Source organism: Chiloscyllium punctatum, chromosome 15 (genome assembly GCF_047496795.1).
Source record: "Chiloscyllium punctatum isolate Juve2018m chromosome 15, sChiPun1.3, whole genome shotgun sequence".
Taxonomy (NCBI): Eukaryota; Metazoa; Chordata; class Chondrichthyes; order Orectolobiformes; family Hemiscylliidae; genus Chiloscyllium; species Chiloscyllium punctatum.
The window spans coordinates 25,837,409-25,857,310 of NC_092753.1; the positions used below are offsets into that span (position 1 = coordinate 25,837,409).

The window sequence follows — 19,902 nt, forward strand, 5'->3', positions numbered from 1 at the left end:
TCTTACCAAGGTGCCATCTGCCCTCTCTGATGGGTATAAGTCAGTCCCATTATACAATTTGAAGAAGTCCAACAGAGTTCTTCCCAATTCATTAGTGATTGTGTATTCCCCAAATTGTGTTTCCTACATCACAAAAACAGTATATTTGCCACTATGTGACATGGAGTAGTTGACTTTTTATAACAAATGTGTGAAAGACAGTTCTTTATCTTTCTTTAAAAATAATTTGTGGGATGTCGGCATTGCTGGCTAGCCAGCATTTATTGCTTGTCCCTATTTGCCCTTGATGTCAGTGAGCTGCCTTGAATCGCTGTTGTCCACCTGCTGTGGGTCGACCCACAATGCCTTGAGGGAGGGAATTGCAGGATTTTGACCCAGTGACAGTGAAGGAATGGTGAAATATTTCCAAGTCAGAATGGTGAGTGGCTTGGTGGTGGTGGTGTTCCCATGCATCTGCTAGATTTAGATTTAAATCCAACAAAGATGGGGGCCTCATAAAATTGACTCTGGTGTTGGCTGGGATTCCAGAATGGTGATGGTCCCAAAAAGCAAATTCTTGTAGTGGTTAGACTCGTTAACTTTAGCAAAACTCCAAACCAGACAGAAGATGAGGATTTGCAGTATGCCCTGCCACAGTTTGACTGAATTTTGAATGTAAACATTATTTGAATGAGAATATTAATCCATTGTTTTTGGTTTCGCTCAGTGAAATATGTGTAAAAAAAAGCTTCAGTCTTGTGTGTATTTATCATATTCCTGGTATCACATTTGAAATGTCAGACTTCCAATGTTACTGTGAGAAGTATAAAACTATATTCCAAAGATAAAGGAGGACAGTAATTTCATGATGAGTGGTTGAGACCGAATTCCTTTCATTAGAATTGCAATGAGGTTGTTATCATGTTTCTTAAAACAATTACACAAACGCAAATTTGCCTAATTAGACCACTGACTCACAGGGAATCTCTAAGGATTGGTCCTATGATTCCAGAAGAAGTTAGCAATATGTTCCAGATGATTCACAAGCAGTGACCTGGGAGATTTGCTCACATACTAAGGACATACTGTACTTGCCCATAGGTCCAAAGAATATCAATTGCTATTTGAGTTGAAGATAGCATATTATGAATGTTGGAGATCTAATCTGGCCTACATCGTTTAATGAAAGTACAATACAGTAGGAATTAATGTATTAATGATAATATGAAGTTAATGTAACTCTGACATCAACAGTCACATGTTATCAAGATTCTAAGAAAAGAGAAATGAAGACCTGTACTAGAGAGCTGTTATCAGCCTTTTATATTTCAAATGGAAATAGAGGTTACAGGAACTCCTGGGAGTCTGACAATACTCATTCTTAGATAAGGTACAGACATATGCAGCAGACTCCAGTAAAGCAGTCTCAAGAGTTTGGTATAGTCACTCAATACCCCAGACCACACAATGGGCAAAATCCATTAGGATATAATAACGCAGACTTGAGTTCATGCATAGTCCTGGTGATAGCACAAACCAGAAAGTGCCAAGTAAAACTTGGCATATTTGCAGATTATAAGGTGCTGTAAGACATAGCAGGAATTCAAATAAAAGGAAAAAAAAATTCAGTGAATGTAGCTGTTTAATATTAACGTTTATCGCCACAGAATAAAACCAACAAGGTGTGACGACACAGTGAAACAAATGAAAGGGCAAGCAATCATATCTGTTTCACACTGTAGAAGACTGTTTTTCCCAGCTGGCCATCCATTTTCCATGCCTGTCTCCTTTCACACATACTCGTTTTGGTTGAAAAATGTGAGTGGGCAATGTTCTCTAGGGCTTATGCTAATCGAGAACTATCTTCAACCCAGATATGCTGGAAGATTATGTTTATGATTTGATATCACTTTTTCTGGAGAAAAAAAGTTTAAACACTCAAACAAGAATAAGAGCAGGCCACTCAAACCCTGGAACTAACTTTGCCAATTTTATAAGGTCATGGTTCCTACCAATCCCTATAATCTTTCAGGGCCTTGCTTACCAAAAATCTATCCATCTCTGCTTTGAAGTTATTGAAGTCCAACACCTTTTCAGAAAGAGAAGTTCAAAGACGAAAGACCTTCAGGGAAGAAAATGTCTTATCTCTGTTTAAACATAAGGGGTCACCCATTTAAAACATGACCTCTAGCTCTAGATTCTCCTGTGAAAGGAAGCGTCCTCTCAGCTCCAAACAGGTCGCCTCTTACTGTTCTAAGCTTCAGCAGATATAAGCCTAGCCTGTTCAACCTCATAAACTCTTAATATTCGCCTGTACCTGTGTTTTTGTTTTAGCCACTGTATATCTATTATTTACTTATCTATGCTATTCAATAATGTGACCTGCCTGTATAGCTCGCAAGACAAAACTTTTCACTGTGCCTTGGTATACGTGACAATAAATTCAATTCAATTATGTACAAAAGTTAATAGGCATACCAGCAGGAGGTCAGGCCATCTACCGGGGGTATTTGTACAGCACACAATTCATGAAATAAAAACAGAGGAGCAGTAAAAACAAAAAAAAGTTTGATAGCATTTTGTGAAGACCATCAAAAAAACGGATATTCACAGCAAAAAACTCTTCTCACTGTATATCACAAATATTATGGGATAGCTGCTTAAAACATGCAAAAGTCCATTAGAATCCTTCATATTCACTGTCCTCATCAATTGCACCACTGAATAATTCATTCCAGTCGCCTGGGTCAAGCAGGTCGTCATATGGATCATCTTCACCTGCACTCTCAAGGAGCTCATCAATTGATTGGTCATCACTTCCATTTGACCATAATTAGCCATCCTCCATACCATCTAAAACATTAGAAATTCCACATTTTTGAAGGCTTTCACGACAATTTCAGTTTTCATCTCCTTCCAGGACTCAACAATCCACTCACATACAATTGCAAGTAATGGAACATGCGAATTCCCACCCTTTGTGAAGCTTTTTTTCCCGTTCTTGCATCCAAGGGTCCCATTTCTTCTGTATTAAGTCCTTGAAAGGTTTATTGATGCTAACATCCAGTGGCTGCACCATGCTCGTAAAGCCTCCAGGAATCATTGTAATGTCAGTTCGAAGTTCACTGATAACACTCTGTGTGACCTGAAAATATCTCAAACCAGGAAGGTTTTTTTCCTTTCTAAGTCCACCAGGTCACATATTCCAGACCTTCCGAATCCAAGTCTTGCAGCTACCTTCATCCATCCACCCTTTTTCACGGACGAGGACAACAATGCCTTTCGGAAATTTCTGCCTGGGCAGGGTTTTCCTTTTAAAAATCACCATAGGCTTTAACTTTGTTCCATCTGCCATTCAACCAACTACCACAGTGAATCGACTCCGTTCATGGCCAGCAGTCTTAACCGAAACTATTTTTGTTCCAATCTTGTCCACAGTTCTGTTCCCTGGCATATCAAAGTTCATTAGGGCTTTGTCCATATTTTTTAGACTGGATTAGATTCCCTACAGTGTGGAAACAGGCCATTTGGCCCAACCAGTCCACACCCACCAAAAGGTAACCCATCAAGACCCACTCCTGACTAATGAACCTAACACTGTGGGCAATTTAGCATGGCCAATTCACCTGACCTGCACATTCTTTGGACTGTGTTGCCAATGCACGAGAGCCTGTACCCGTTTTTCTTCCAACTTCTGATTACAAAGTGATGAAACCAGATTAACTTGTCATTAATTTGGGCAATCTTGGTTTTCTGTCTGAGCACTAAATCATATCTTTTCATAAACCTACTGTACTATCCATCACTGGCTTTGAAATCACTGTATGCATCGTTTTTTTGCTTAATTTTTGGCATGTCGAGTCACTGTTCTTCCGTTCTAATGACACTGGATTGCCCAGTCAGCAATTCTTTCTTCTGTTTGTGAACCATTTGTTCAACTTTCCTTGCTAGGCTTACTTCTGTTTTGGCACAGCCTTTAACTGCGTGGCTTTTTCCCTTCAATCTTTCAGAAACACAGCTACGCTATTGTTGTTCTTCTCTGCAAATTCAATGACTTTTAGTTTAAACCATGTTGTCGACTTGTTTCTTCATGATGCCATTTTGTTAGAAAAATTTGGGGGAGTTTTACAATAAGTTCAGAGCACAACTGTACACGACACCTACTTCTAAGGAACTAAGGCAACAGCGAGAAGGCAAGGTTGAGGGCTGCCATAAGGTACCGTAGATATTTGCATGCACAGGTCAAATATATGTATGTAAATATTACAGAAATAAATATATACAGGATATATATATATATATATATATATATATATATATAGAGAGAGAGAGAGAGAGAGAGTGTCAAGAGTGAGTTGCTGGAAAAGGACAGAACTTCTTCAAAGTCAGTAGGGTTGAAATCAATGAGGAGAAAGTGAGGACTGCAGATGCTGGAGATCAGAGTCGAGAGTGGGGTGCTGAAAAAGATATATACAGCATATATGTAGTTATCAACATTCAATTTAACGATTTCAAAATTGCATTGTGCAAACATATACTGGTGTGCGTAATATGTGACGATGCAGGAATCGAATCAAAAATGTGTATTTGAATCAAAAATGTGCAAATCCTGCCCTTTAAGGCTGCATATGTTACCCCACTTAGTGGACGGATCCCTTTTTCCCTTTCGTTGGTCCCTGGAGGGCTTTTTATATTTAGGCATTTTTATTACCCCAGTATTTGGTCAGTTATATAAGGCTAATTTTGTGCATTTACTGGAAAGGATAAGGCAGGACCTCCAGCGATGGGGAGACCTTCCAATTTCCTGGCTGGGTAGAATAGCATTAATTAAAATGAATGTCCTACCCCGTCTCCTATATCCTATGAGAATGCTTCCGGTGATGCTGCCGAGGGTGGCTCTACGTAAATTATATGGCTGGCTAGGTTCCTTTATCTGGAATCATAGGCGGCCCCTCATTAAGCTGAAGAAGCTACAGCTTCCACAGGCAAGGGGAGGATTGGACTTCCCAGATTTTAGGAAATATCAGTTAAGTTCCCTATTAAGTTACATAGCTGATTGGGTATTGTCTGATCCACAATCAATCTGGTTGGATATCAAGGCCTCTCAAGTAAAATACCCACTTATTAACATTTTATTTTCAGACAAGAGGAAAATCATTACAGATCACTCTAAAACCCTATCATACTAAACACAATTAAATTTCCCATAGATTTAGGTGCATTAGTCAGGGATAAATATGGGGAATGGGTCTGGATGGGTTACTCTTCGTAGGGTCGGTGTGGACTAGTTGGGCCAAAGGGCCTGTTTCCACACTGTAGGGAATCTAATCTAATCTAATCATACTCAACGCTCTGAAATGCATTCTTCACTATCCTACCTACCTGCAACCCTACTTTCCTGTAACTATGAACCTGCGCTCCAAGATCTCTTTGTTCCCCAGGACCTTACCATTAAGTGTATAAGTCCTGCTCTAATGTGCTTTTCCAAAATGTAGCACCTCACATTTATCTAAATAGTGTGGAGGGCTGGTGTAGGTTGCAAAGAGACATTGACTGGATGCAGAACCGGGCTGAGAAGTGGCAGATGGAGTTCAACCTGGAAAAGTATGAAGTGATTCACTTTGGAAAGTCAATTTTAAATGCAGATTACAGGGTTGAAGGCAGAATGTTTGGCAGTGTGGAGGAACAGAGGAATCTTGGGGTCCACATCCATAGCTCCCTCAAAATTGCCACCCAACTTGAGTTCCGGAGTTGGGAGGTCATGTTGCAGCTGTACAGGACATTGTTTAGGCCGCTTTTGGAATATTGCGTGTAATTCTGGTCTCCTTCCTATCGGAAGAATGTTGTGACACTTGAAAGGGTTCAGAAAAGATTTACAAGGATTTTGCCAGGATTGGAGGATTTGAACTATAGGGAGAGGCTGAACAGGCTGGGGCTGTTTTCCCTGCAGCGTCAGAGGCTGAAGGGTGACCTTATAGAGTTTAGAAAATTATGAGAGACATGGATAGGGTAAAGAGACAAGGTCTTTTCCCTGGGGTCAGGGAGTCCAGAATTTGAGGGCATAAGTTTAGGATGAGAGGGGAAAGATAGAAAAGGGACCGAAGGAACAACCTTTTGGAGCAGCCAGATGAAGTGGTGGAGGCTGGTACAATTACAGCATTTAAAAGGCATCTGGATAGGTATATGAATAGGAAGGGTTTAGAGGGATATGGGCCAAGTGCTGGCAAATGGGACTAGATTAGGTTAGAATGTCTGGTTGGCATGAACGAGTTGGAACAAAGTGTCTGTTTCTGTGCTGTCCATCTCTATGACTCTATGATTATCCACAACTCCAATAACCTTTGTGTCATTGACAAACTTACTGATCCACCCTTCCAGTTCCTCATCCAAGTCATTGAAAAAATCACAAAGAGCAGAGGTCCCAGAACCAATCCCTGTGGAACACCATTGGTCACCGAGCTCCAGGCTAAATACTTTCCATCTACTGCCACCCTCTGTCTTCTATGGCCAGCCAATTCTGTATCCAGACAGCCAAATTTCCCTCTATCCCATGCCTCCTTACTTTCTGAATGAGTCTACCATGGGGAAACTTATCAAACGCCTTGCTAAACTCCATATACACCAGATTGATGACTCTACCTTCATCAATTTGTTTTGTCACATTCTCAAAGAATTCAATTAGGCTTGTGAGGCATTACCTGCCCCTCACAAAGCCATGCCGACTATCTCTAATCAAGTTACGCTTTTCCAAATAACCATAAATCCCTTCTCTCAGAATGCTCTTCAATAATTTGCCCACCACCAATGAAAGACTGACTGGTCTGTAATTCCCAGGATTATCTAGAACAAGGGACTAATATTTACCTCCCTCCAAAAGTCTGGCACTACTCCAGTGGACTCAAAGGACACAAAGATCATCACCAAAGACGCAGCAGTCTTTTCCCTCACTTCCTGTAGAAATCTTTGGTATATCCCATCTGACCCAGGGGACTTTTCTATCCTCTTGTTTTTCAAAATTTCCAACACACCCTCCTTCTTAACATCAATCTGCTCGAGCGTATCAGCCTGTTTCATGCTGTCCTCACACACAACATCTCTCACTCTGGCCATCTTCTTGTTCCTCACATAAGTGTAGGAAACCTTGGGGTTTTCCTTAATCCTACCCATCAAAGCTTTTTCATCCCCGCTTCTAGCACTCCCATGTCCATTCTTCAGTTCCTTCCTGGCTATGCTGTAACCCTCTACAGCCCTGAATGATCCTTGCTTCCTCAACCTCAAGTAAGCTTCCTTCTTCCTCTTGACTAGATGTTCCACATTCCTTGTCATCCAAGCTTTCTTCACCCTACCATCCCTTCCTTGCCTCAGTGGGACAAACCTATCCAGCCCTATCTGCAGGTGCTCCCTAAACAACCTCCACATTTCTGTTGTGAATTTCCCTGAGTATATGTTCCCAATTTATGCTCCACAGTTCCTGCTTAATAACATTGTAATTCCCCCTCCCCCAATTAAATACTTATCCATACCATGTGCTCCTACCCCTCTCCATGACTACAGTAAAGGTCAGGGGGTTCTGATCAAAATGATCTCCCACTGAGAGATCTGACATCTGACCTGGTTCATTGCCAAGCACCAAACCAATATGGCCTCCTGTTCAGTTGGCCTATCTACATATTGAGTCAGAAATCTATCCTGGACACAGCTGACAAAATCTGCTTCATCAAAACTATCTGCACTAAGGAGGTTCCAATCAATATTAAGCAAGTTGAAGTCATCTCATGACAACAATCCTGTTACTTCTGCACCTTTCCAAAATCTGCCTCTCAATCTGCTCCTCCGTGTCTCTGTTGCTTTTGGGGGGCCTGTAGAAAACTCCCAATAAAATGATTGCTCATTTCCTGTCATACTGACTCTGTGGACAAACCCTCATCAATGATCTCCCTTTCTGCAGCTGTTATACTATCCCTGATTAGCAATGCCACTCCCCCACCTCTTTTACCTCCCCACCTATTCCTTTTGAAACATCTAAACCCTGGAACATCCAATAACCATTCTGCTCCTGTGATATCCAAGTCTCCGTAATGGCCACAACATTGCAGTTCCAAGTGCTGATCCATGCTCTACGTTCATCATCCTTATTCCTGATACTTTTTGTATTAAAATTGACACACTTCAACCCATTACACTGATGCACCTTTGCCCTACCAGGTGTCTATCCTTCCTCACAGACTCTCTGCATGCTGTATCTGCTTGTTCACCAGCTACCCCATTCTCTGATCCGTAGCTCTGGTTCCAATTCCCCTGCCAAACTAGACTAAACACTTCTGAAGAGCTCTAGCAATCTTCCCACCCAAGATATTGGTACCCCTCCAGTTCAGGTGCAACCCGTCCTCTTTGTATAGGTCTCAGTTTCCCACAAGCTATCCATATATCTGAAGCCCTCCCTCCAGCACCAGCTCTGCAGCCATGTATTCAGCTGCACTCTCTATATATACCTCGCCTCACGAGCCTGTGGCACCAGTATCAATCCCGAGATTAGTACTCTGCTCATCCTGCCTTTTAGCTTCCAACCTAACCCCCTATATTCACTTTTCAGGTCCTCCTCCCTTTCCCTATCTATGTCATTAGTACTGATGTGTACCACGACTTCTGCATGCTCACCTCCCCGTTAAGAATCCTGTCGACCTGATCCAAGACATCCATGACTTATCAGATCCTCACTGAATAGCCAGTTTCTTCTCTTGGCATGGAGTAAGAATCAATTCCTGGAGGCTGAAAATGTTAGCACAAGTAAAAGCAATGGAACACCTCTTTTCCATCCTCCCCTACCCCCCCTCCAATCACTGTACTCACACTGCTCTATTATATGTTGCACTCTAGTAGTAAATTGCACTAAGTTGGCCACACTTATATTGTTATGGACCAGACCAAACCCCCTCAAAATAAGATAGTTTAAACCCCAATGTTTTCTTATTTTAAAGGCAAGAGTAAGGTGTTGTGTTCTGGATGCAATTTGATTGGTCAAACTATCATGTTTGAAGCAATACACACTTTATTCTTATTCTTTCTGTAAAATACAAACAAAAGAGAAAAGAATTAGAATAACATAACTCTATTGGAAAATGTAACAGAATAACAGATTATTTAATTTCTAAACAGCAACTGTTCCAATATAGTAATATCCTATAGACTTGGCAAAGATAATTTCAGTAAAGTACCTGCGATTCTAACAGCGGGAAGAGAACCCAAGCGTTTAGCTGTAACAGAGAGAGGAATAACTGCTTCCACCTCCAGCTCCAAGACCCCAACAACTACTGAAAGATAAATCAAAATCCTAGTTTTTTTTTTGACCCCCACATCTTCATGTTGCTTCTATTGTTCCAACTTCAAAAAAGAAACCCAAACATCTCTCAAGCTATTTATTGGCTGGGAACAGACTACTCCATGCTTCAGCCTCAACGTCTGAAAGAAAAGGACAAATACACCCCTTCAAGCCATAGGGTTGTCACAATATATTCCTGGCATTAAAAGCCTATCTTACCTAGTTAGCGAGACAACAATTTCAGCTGTTTTATTTTACAGTAACTAAGCTCAACTGCTCTTCCAGTGGAGAACTGGTGCAAACCGGAAATTTAGAATTTAAACTGCAGATTTCAATTAAATGTTTACTCGTGCTAACAAAAAAAATTAAGATTCTTTTTCTTAACATCTGCCAACATTTGATCAAACTAGATGATCAGCGATATTTATATGATCCTAACACAAAGCTGAGAAGATCTGGGTTTATGAACCAACTCATATCCAGTCACCCGATAATGTGCCACTGATATCTCTTTAATTACACTAATTATCTCCCATTCTTCCCTCTACTGTTCCAAAGACACAGTTTTATAATTTGGTGGATGCTGATAGCCCTCCTCTTCCTCCCCAAGGTATTAATCCTTCATGTTCGAGAAAGTTCTGCAGAAGTCACTGGATGGTCATCGGGAGCTGGAAAACTGGTTGATTTTGCCATTGTTAGATCAAGAGTATGGAAACTGATCACAACATCTTTACTGCCTCTGCATCTGGAGTTAGGCATTAAACACTGGATCGGTAGGTCTGTGTCTCTCTGTACTTTGCATTGACCTCTGTGCATCTCTTGAGCTTTTCTCTGAGCTTGCATTTAGGTCTGCTTAGGAATCTTCCAACAGAAGAAATAATTTGTCTATGAATACCATATCAAAGCCTTTAATCACCTTAAAAACAGATATGATGTCTTATTTGACTTGAATCATTACTCCTTTTACACAAAAATTTCTAATCTGTTTGCTGAAGAAATGAACAGACTATAACATAGGACCCTGGGCAGTCATTGGTAAAATGAAGCAGGGGGAGAGGCTGAATAGGCTGGGCCTATTTTCTCTGGAGCGTCAGAGGACGGGGGTGACCTTTTAGAGGTTTATAAAATTATGAGGGGCATAGATAGGGTGAATAGTCAAGGTCTTTTCCCCAGGAGAATCCAAAATTAGAGGCCATAGGTTTAAGGTGAGAGGGGAAAGATTTAAAAGCGACTTAAGGGGCAACTTTTTCACATGGAGGGTGGTGCAAATATGAAGTGAGCTGCCAGAGCAAGTGATGGAGGCTGGTACAATTACAACACTTAATAGGCATTTGGAAGGGTATATGAACAGGAAGGGTTTAGAGGGATATGGGGAAAATGCTGGCAAATGGGATGAGATTAATTCAGGATATCTGATCGGAATGGCCAAGGTAGACCTAAAGGTCTTTTTCCGTGCTGTACATCTCTATGACTCAATAACTAGGGCTGGAAGCAGAAATCAAATACTGACTGAAGTGCTCCAAAATAAGGTATGTTAATCTCATCTGAATGAGATGGATTGTTCCATTCTGTTCGAATCTTTGATAATATTTGATAATATGATGTATGATTAATGGAGTACTTAAATGGAGTTCATGTCATTACTTTGATATTATTTTGGACTTACCATGATTAATTCAAAACATGGGATGGTTCTGGGTTCATGGAAAAACATGGGGCTTGTGAGCCCTGAGGAGGATCCTGATCTCAGAGAGTAGGTGAGCAGATTAGGCAGAAGAGAATGCTCAGGAGGTGGGAAGGAGGAATGGGTCTAGTATATTTGGAGCACTTGGTGGGGAGGAGGAAAGGTGAATGGTTGTAGACTTGAGCTGAACTGTCGGCTGTTGTGATCAGGCAGTATTGTGGAGAAATGTTAAATTTTGCAGAGTACACATCCAAGGAGAATAGGACACTAACCACGGTGGCACAGTGGTTAGCACTGCTGCCTCACAGTGCCAGAGACCTGGGTTCAATTCCCGCCTCAGGTGACTGACTGTGTGGAGTTTGCACGTTCTCCCCGTGTCTGCGTGGGTTTCCTCCGGGTGCTCCGGTTTCCTCCCACAGTCCAAAGATGTGCAGGTTAGGTAAATTGGCCATGCTAAATTGCCCGTAGTGTTAGGTAAGGGGTAGGTGTAGGGGTATGGGTGGGTTGCGCTTCGGCGGGGCGGTGTGGACTTGTTGGGCCGAAGGGCCTGTTTCCACACTGTAAGTAATCTAATCTAATCTAATCTAATCTAAAATGCCACAGATCCTTTTTGCACTTTCAATTTTCAACTTCCAGTACAGTCCAACATATAAACCAGCTTTCCCAACTCATGTGGGGCCCCTTTTGTACATTCCGAATATTTCCCCACTATTTTTCCTATGGTCAAACATTTCCATCTTATTGTTTCTGCTTTACAACATTTCAGCAGGAATTTCCTGCTTCAGATGAAAAATGCAGCATTTGTTCCCATAGGTGATGGTATATAAGTATAAATCTTGGCATTAATATATTTACTGCCTTACTAAGTGTCCAATAGCATATATTTTTATTAACGGATATTTTTATTCAAGAAGGCAGCAAGAGATAAATCAGGAAATTACAGAGCAGTCAGTCTAACTTTGTGGGTGGGGAAACTATTGGAAGCAATTCTGAGGGATAGGATTAATCTGTATTTGGAAATACAGAGATGAATCAAGGATGGTCAGCCTGGTTTTGTTAAGGGGAAGTCATGTCTAACCAACTTGATTGGATTTTGTGAAGAGTAACCAGGCATGTAGATAAGGGCAATGGATTCAATGTAGTCTGCTTAAACTTCAATCAGGCTTTTGATACGGTCCTGCATGGGAGATTGATAGCGAAGGTATGAGATGGGGATTCAAAGATATTTGGCAAATTGGATCCAGAATTGGCTGAGTGGTAGGAAGTAGAGTGTAACTTAGACAGATGAGATTACTTACAGTGTGGAAACAGACCCTTTGGCCCAACAAGTCCACACCAACCCTCCGAAGAGCAACCCACCCAACCTACTCCCCTACATTTACCCATTCACCTAACACAATGGGCAATTTAGTGTTGTCAGTTCACCTAATCTGCACATCTTTGGACTGTGGGAGGAAACCGGAGCACCCGGAGGAAACCCATGCAGGCACGGGGAGAACGTGCAAACTCCACACAGACAGTTGCCCAGGGCAGGAATTGAACCCGGGTCTCTGCCGCTGTGAGGCAGCAGTGTTGACCACTGTGCCATTATGCCACTGTTGAGAGGTGTTGTGTGACTGGAAGTCTGTGTCCAATAAGGTTCCACATGGATCACAGTTGGGACCCTCACTGTTTGTGGTTTATATAAATAATTTAGATTGAAAGTAGGAGGGCTGATTATTTAGTTCACAGATGATACCAAAATTGGTGGAGTGGTAAACAGTGAGGAGAATAGTTTTATATCACAAGACCATAGAATTCCTACAGTATGGAAGCAGGCCATTCGGCCCAACAATATAGATGGGCTGACCAGTAGCAAAGAGAATTCAAGCTGGATAAGTGCAAGGTGATGTAGTTGGGCAGGGCAAATGAGGCAAGGCAATACATGATAAATAGTAGGAAAGGGTGGTGGCAGCGCGGCTCAGTGGTTAGCACTGCTGTCTCACAGTTCCGGGTACCAGGGTTCGATTCCACCCTCTAGCAACTGTCTTTGTGGAGTTTGCGCATTCTTTGCCTGGGTTTCCTCTGGGTGGAGAAAGTGAGGACTGCAGATGCTGGAGATCAGAGCTGAAAAAAGTGTTGCTGGAAAAGCGCAGCAGGTCAGTCAGCATCAAAGGAGCAAGAGAATCGACGTTTCGGGCATAAGCCCTTCTTCAGGAATGAGGAGGGTGTGCCAAGCAGGCTAAGATAAAAGGTAGGGAGGAGGGACTTGGGGGAGGGGCGTTGGGAATGCAATAGGTGGAAGGAGGTTAAGGTGAGGGTGATAGGCCGGAGAGGGGTTGGGAGCAGAGAGGTCGGGAAGAAGATTGCAGATCAAGAAGGCGGTGCTGAGTCTGAGGGTTGGGACTGATATAAGGTGGGGGGAGGGGAAATGAGAAAGCTGGAAAAATCTGCATTCATCCCTTGTGGTTGGAGGGTTCCTAGGCGGAAGATGAGGCGCTCTTCCTCCAGGCGTCATGTTGCCATGGGCTGGTGATGGAGGAGGCCAAGGACCTGCATGTCCTTGGCGGAGTGGGAGGGGGAGTTAAAGTGTTCAGCCACGGAGTGGTTGGGTTGGTTGGTGCGGGTGTCCCAGAGGTGTTCTCTGAAATGTTCCGCAAGTAGGCGGCCTGTCTCCCCAATGTAGAGGAGGCCACATCGGGCGCAGCGGATGCAGTAAATGGTGTGTGTGGAGGTGTAGGTGAATTTGTGATGGATATGGAAGGATTCCTTGGGGCCTGGGAGGGAAGTGAGGGGGAGGTGTGGGCACAAGTTTTGCATTTCTTGCGGATGCAGGGGAAGATGCCGGAAGTGGAGGTTGGGTTGGTGGGGGGTGTGGACCTGACGAGGGAGTCGCAGAGGGAGTGGTCTTTCCGGAACGTTGATAGGGGAGGGGAGGGAAATATATCCTTGGTGGTGGGGTCTGTTTGGAGGTGGCGGAAATGACGAAGGATGATACGATGTATCTGAAGGTTGGTGGGGTGGTAGGTGAGGAACAGTGGGGTTCTGTCCTGGTGGTGATTCAACTGCATTTGGAGAGGCAGATATTAAATCAAGGACAGTCAGTATTGTTTTAAGGGGAGGCAATATATGACCAAATGTATATATGAGCAAACGTAAAAGCCCATGGAATCCAAGTGAATTTGGCAAATTAGATCCAGAATTGGCTGAGTGGCACAAAGTAGAAGGTGATGGCTGAGAGATATTTTTCTGACTGGATGTCTGTATCCAGTGAGTTCCCACAAGGGTCAGTATTGGTGTCCTTCCCGTTTATGGTTCATATAAATGATTTAGACTTGAAAATAGGGTTAATCATTTAGTTTGTAAATGATACAAAAATTGGTGAGGTGATAAACCGTGAGGATAGCAGAAGGATATAAAAGGGCTGGTCAGATGACTTGACCAGTGGCAAATGGAATTCAGTCTAAGGTGCACTTGGGCAGAATAAACAAAGCAAAAGGAATACATGATGAACAGTAGGACTTTGAGAAGCACTGAGAATTAGAGGGAACTTGGTCTGCATGTCCACTGGTCCCTTAAGGTATCAGGGTAGGTGGATAGAGTGGTTAAGAAGATATCCTTGCACCTGTTAGCTGAGGCATAGAGTTTAAAAGCTGGGAGGCTTGGCTGGAATTCCAGAGGTGAGGTAAGAGTAACAGCCCTTGTCATCAAGAACACATTCTACTGAGTGCGGCATCAGTGAGCCTTAGCAAAACTGGAATCAATGGGTATCAAGGGGAATCATACACTTTGGAAAATGTTTGTGGTTGTTAGTGGTTAGTCACCCTCGCTCCAGGTCATCTCTGCAGGAGTTCCTGAGTATAGTACCCAACTTCCTTCAGCTGCTTCGTCAATGACCTTCCCCCCATCTTAAGATCAGAAGTGGGGATGTTTGCCAATGATTGCACAGCACCATATGTGAATCCTCAGACATTGAAACAGTCCAAGTTCAAATGCACCAAGATCTGAACAATATCAGGACTTGAGCTGACAAGTGGCAAGTAAACTTCACGCCACACAAAGGCCATCTCCGGTCAGAGACAATTTAACCAGTGCCCCTCGACATTCAATAGTATACCATCACTGAATCTCACACTATCAACAACCTGAGAGTCACTATTGACCAGAAACTCAACTGGACTCACGACAAAAACACAGTGTCTACAAGATCAGGTCAGAGACTCAGAATACTGTGGCAAGTAACTCATCTCTTGACCCCCCCAAGGCCTGTCCACCATCTACAAGGCACAAGCAAGACTGTGATGGAATACTCCCACTTGCCTGGATGGGTGCAGCTCCAACTCAAGAAGATTAAACCCATCCAGGTCAAAGCAGCCCGCTTGACTGGCAGCACATCCACAAGCATCCCTCTGTCACTGACGCTTAGTAGCAGTCGTGTGCACTATCGAGAAGATGCACTGCAGGAATTCACCAAAGATCATTACACAACACTTCCAAACCCAAGACTATTTCCATCGAGAAGAAACAAGGACATCAGGTATAAGGGAACATTACCACTTGCAAGTTCCCATTCAAGCCACTCACCATCCTGGAAACACATCGCCATTATTTAGTGTTACTGGGTCAAAATCCTGGAATCGAGATTAAAGTGATGCTGGAAATGCACAGCAGGTCAGGCAGCATCTGAGGAGCAGGAAAATCAACGTTTCAGGCAGGAGCCCTTTCCTGATGAAGGGCTCCTGCCTGAAACGTCGATTTTCCTGCTCCTCAGATGCTGCCTGACCTGCTGTGCTTTTCCAGCACCACTCTAATCTTGACTCTCATCTCCAGCATCCGCAGTCCTCACTTTTCGCTAATATCCTGGAATTCCCTTTCTCAGGGCATTGTAAGTCAATCTATAGTACATGAATTTGCAGCAGTTCAAAAAGGCAACTTACCACCACCTTCTTAACGGCAACTATGAATGGGCAATAAATGCATGTATCCCATGACTGAATGAAAAAAAATGTTGGTTAGGCCACAGCTTGAGTACTGTGTGCAGTTCTGAAATCCACATTACAGCAGGAATGTGATAGCACTGTAGATAATGCAGAGAACATATACTGGGAAGTTACCTGGGTTGGAGAGTTTCAGTTATGAAGACAGTTTGGACAGACTGAGGTTGTTTTCCCGACATCAGAGGAGATTGAAAGGGGACATGATTGAAATGTATAAAATGATGATGAGTGGTGGAAGTAGGATCGACAGAAAGAAACTTTTCCCCTGAATGGAAGATTCATTGACCAGGGGACATAGGTTTAAAGTAAGGGGTAGAAGGTTTAGAGGAGACACAGGGAAAATCTTTTTCACCCAGAGCTGCCTGTAAGGTTGGTAGAGGAAGAAACATTCATAATATTTGAGAAGTATGTAGATGTGCATTTGTGATGCCAAGGCAGACAAGGGTATGGAAAATTGGATAAGAATAGTTTGGTGATTGTGTTTGACTGCCACGTTGCAAAGAACAGAAGGCCTTTATGTGTGCTAAAGGTCTCTCTGACTCTGAAGACACAAAGATCAGTGACCTGGGCTCGATTCTGGAGGTTAGTCAGGAGAAAGCAAACTTTATTACATTTCTGCTTAATAAAGGACTTTAAGGATGGCTGATTGTTCCAATTAAATAGGCACATTGCTGAAACCACATTATTGCATTGATATACATGTGCTAAAAGCTGCCAAAGACAGAGAGACAATAGCAGCCACTTATTTCATTGGCAAAAGGAAAAATGGAGATCCGAAAAAATGAAAATCTTGTGCCATGACTGAAAACTCATTAAAAGATCATTATTATATTGTTGTTAGTATGAGCTTGCTGCGCATGAATTGGCTGCCATGTGACTTACATTATCACAGTGACTTAATTTCAAAGTACACTTTCATGAGGTGTGGAAGCACTTTTGGGTGTCCTAAAGTTGTGAAATAACCGCTTCAAATTATTTGGAGTGAATCTACATCCTATTCAGAATCTGCACATTGCCTGTGGAGGCACCTAGTTTGATGCAGTACTGGAACTTGTATCTGTCCAACTTTGGCAAATTGCATTAACTTTCAAAAACATGGATCGAGTACTGGTTCTATTTCCAAAGTGGAATGCACAAAATGTTACATGTATTATCTGTCTGCAGATTGTACATTTTTTAAAGCCAAACTATAATGTACCAGTAAATATAATTCTGCAAATACAAATTCACCCCATAGACTTATATATGTGTGTGAATGCTTGAGAGACAGTATGTATGTGAGTGAGAGTGTGTTTGCATGCATGGTACACTTGGTAAAGTGTGTATGTGGGTGTAATGGAGGATATGCCTGTGAAAGGGTGTGTATGTGGGTGAGAGTGTGGGGGCTGTATGTGTGTGTCCATATGAGAGAGATCGTGTGTACGAGAGAGGGTCTGCGTGAATGTGTGAGTACGTAAGAGTGTGTGTGGATATGTGCTTGTGTGAGAGAGTGTATCGTGTAGTGGGGTCACCTGTAGTGTGACACGGACCGAAGGTCCGGTTGAAGCCATCTTCATAGGTACCGAACTTGGCTATCAGCCTGTGTTCAATATATCATTTCAGTTGCATGACACTGTAATCCTTTGTTATAAATTCTGTGTCTTATGATCTTACACTCCGCAATCAACTGATGAAGGAGCAGTGCTTCCAAATAAACCTGTTGGGACTATAACCTGATGTTGTGTGATTTTTAGCTCTATTCCTGAAGAAGTGCTTTTGCGTGAAACGTCGATTTTCCTGCTCCTCGGATGCTGCCTGACCTGCTGTGCTTTTCCAGCACGACTCTGATCTAGACTCTGGTTTCCAGCGTCTGCAGTCCTCACTTTTGTCTAGCCGATTTATAACTTTGTTCACCCCAATCCAACACCAGCTCCTGTACATCCCTGAACCAACATGTGATGAGCAATCCTAGAGCAGGTGGAAACTGAAACAGGACCTTCTCGACCAGAGGCGGGGGAGACTGGGTGCCTCCTATCAGAACGCTTTAGGGAACATCTCCGGGACACCCGCACCAATCAACCACACCGCTCCGTGGCCCAACATTTCAACTCCCCCTCCCACTCTGCTGAGGACATGGAGGTCCTGGGCCTCCTTCACCGCTGCTCCCTCACCACCAGACGCCTGGAGGAAGAACGCCTCATCTTCTGCCTCGGAACACATCAATGTGGACTTCAACAGCTTCCTCATTTCCCCTTCCCCCACCTCACCCTAGTTCCAAACTTCCAGCTCAGCACTATCCCCATGACTTGTCCTACCTGCCTATCTCCTTTTCCACCTATCCACTCCACCCTCTCCTCACTGACCTATCACCTTCATCTCCTCCCCCACTCACCCATTGTACTCTATGCTACTCTCTCCCCACCCCCACCCTCCTCTAGTTTATCTCTCCATGCTTCAGGCTCTCTGCCTTTATTCCTGATGAAGGGCTTTTGCCCGAAACGTCAATTGTGGGCGGCATGGTGACACGGTGGTTAGCACTGCTGCCTCACAGCGCCTGAGACCCGGGTTCAATTCCCGCCTCAGGCGACTGTCTGTGTGGAGTTTGCACGTTCTCCCTGTGTCTGCATGGGTTTCCTCCGGGTGCTCCGGTTTCCTCCCACAGTCACAAAGATGTGCAGGTCAGATGAATTGGCCATGCTAAATTGCCCGTAGTGTTAGGTAAGGGGTAAATGTAGATGTAGGGGTATGGGTGGGTTGCGCTTCGGCGGGGCGGTGTGGACTTGTTGGGCCGAAGGGCCTGTTTCCACACTGTAAGTAATCTAATCTAATCTCTGCTCCTTGGATGCTGCCTGAACTGCTGTGTTCTTCCAGCACCACTAATCCAGAATCTGGTTTCCAGCATCTGCAGTCATTATTTTTACCACATTACCTCTGTGCCTCCTCTTTAATCCTTCCTCAGCCTCAGCTGCTTCCTCCTCCCTGTGAAATCCCTCTCCTGCACCTGGAGTGAGCTGCTCCCCCCCCCCGCGACACCCTGTCCCCGGGGAGCGGAGAGGCGGGGACGGGGGCGGGGGCGGGGACGGGGACGGGGACACTCCGCCGGAACGGATTGAGGGATGGACCGTTTCTGGATGGTCCGCCGATTGGATCTTCCCCCCCGTGCCTCCGGTTCCGGGGCCGGTGGTGTCGTCAGCGGCGGGAGAGCTGGGTGCCCCCGCACCCCCCCAGCCCCCAGCCATGCAGTCCCGGCTGCTGCTCCTCCCGGCGGGTGGCGGTACCGCGGCGGTGGCCGCCCTGCGGAGACTCTCCAACATCGCGCTGAAGCCGCTGAGTGGAGCCCGGGCCCTGGTCCCGGTCCGAGTCAGGCGCCTGGAGACGGCGGCAGGTGCGAGCGAGAACAACCTCCCCGAGAGAGTGAGGGAGAGAGCGGGACACACACACACACACACACCTGCCCGTCCCCCAGAGAGTGAGGGGGACACCCCCACATTCCCGGGGGGGGGGGGGGGGGGGAGACAGAGAGTCCATCCCATCCAGAGTGTGAGAGAGAGTGAGATCCCCCTGTTCCAAAGATTGTGGGGGAGACAGACAGAGACCCCTTCCCAGAGTGAGAGAGATCCCCCCCCCCCATCCCAATCCCAATCCCAGAGTGAGAGAGATACCCATGACATCTGGAGAACCCGCAGAGAGGAAGTCAAGGAAAGCCCACACCCCAAAGAAAGGAGGAGAGAACTCGTCTTCAGATTTTTCCTGCAAAGTGTTATCTTCCGGACAGGGTGACATCCTTTAGATACACCTTCCCTAAATACTAGAAGTGTAAAACAGCCAACAACAGTCATCTCTCCACAAAATACTCCTAGATGGATGAAATTGTTAGTTAAGAAGGAGTCTTAGCAAATAGTCTTCTTCTGCACTGTAACAATTGTGTGAAGCTCTGAGCGTTTTGTGGAGGGGTTTGCTCCGTT

General features: G+C 44.2%; 1 protein-coding gene and 1 long non-coding RNA gene across 4 annotated transcripts in view; one reads left to right on the top strand and one right to left on the bottom strand.

Annotated features, from left to right (window-relative positions):
- Positions 1-1,317: 1,317 nt before the first annotated feature.
- On the bottom strand, positions 1,318-19,006 carry LOC140486136 (uncharacterized). The gene is made up of 3 exons (XR_011962529.1): positions 18,867-19,006; positions 8,638-8,748; positions 1,318-4,436 (listed from the first exon to the last, which is right to left on the bottom strand). It is a non-coding gene; the product is annotated as an uncharacterized lncRNA (long non-coding RNA).
- A 40-nt stretch (positions 19,007-19,046) lies between these two features.
- vwa8 (von Willebrand factor A domain containing 8) overlaps positions 19,047-19,902 on the top strand; it is a 353,830-nt gene continuing 352,974 nt past the window's right edge. For 2 of the 3 annotated variants that reach the window (XM_072584806.1, XM_072584805.1), the window contains exon 1: positions 19,047-19,322. In XM_072584806.1, the coding sequence (XP_072440907.1) occupies positions 19,175-19,322 (148 nt within the window). In that variant the 5' untranslated portion in view covers positions 19,047-19,174. The remainder of the gene's footprint in view (positions 19,323-19,902) is intronic. The other variant, XM_072584804.1, reaches the window with a different exon arrangement.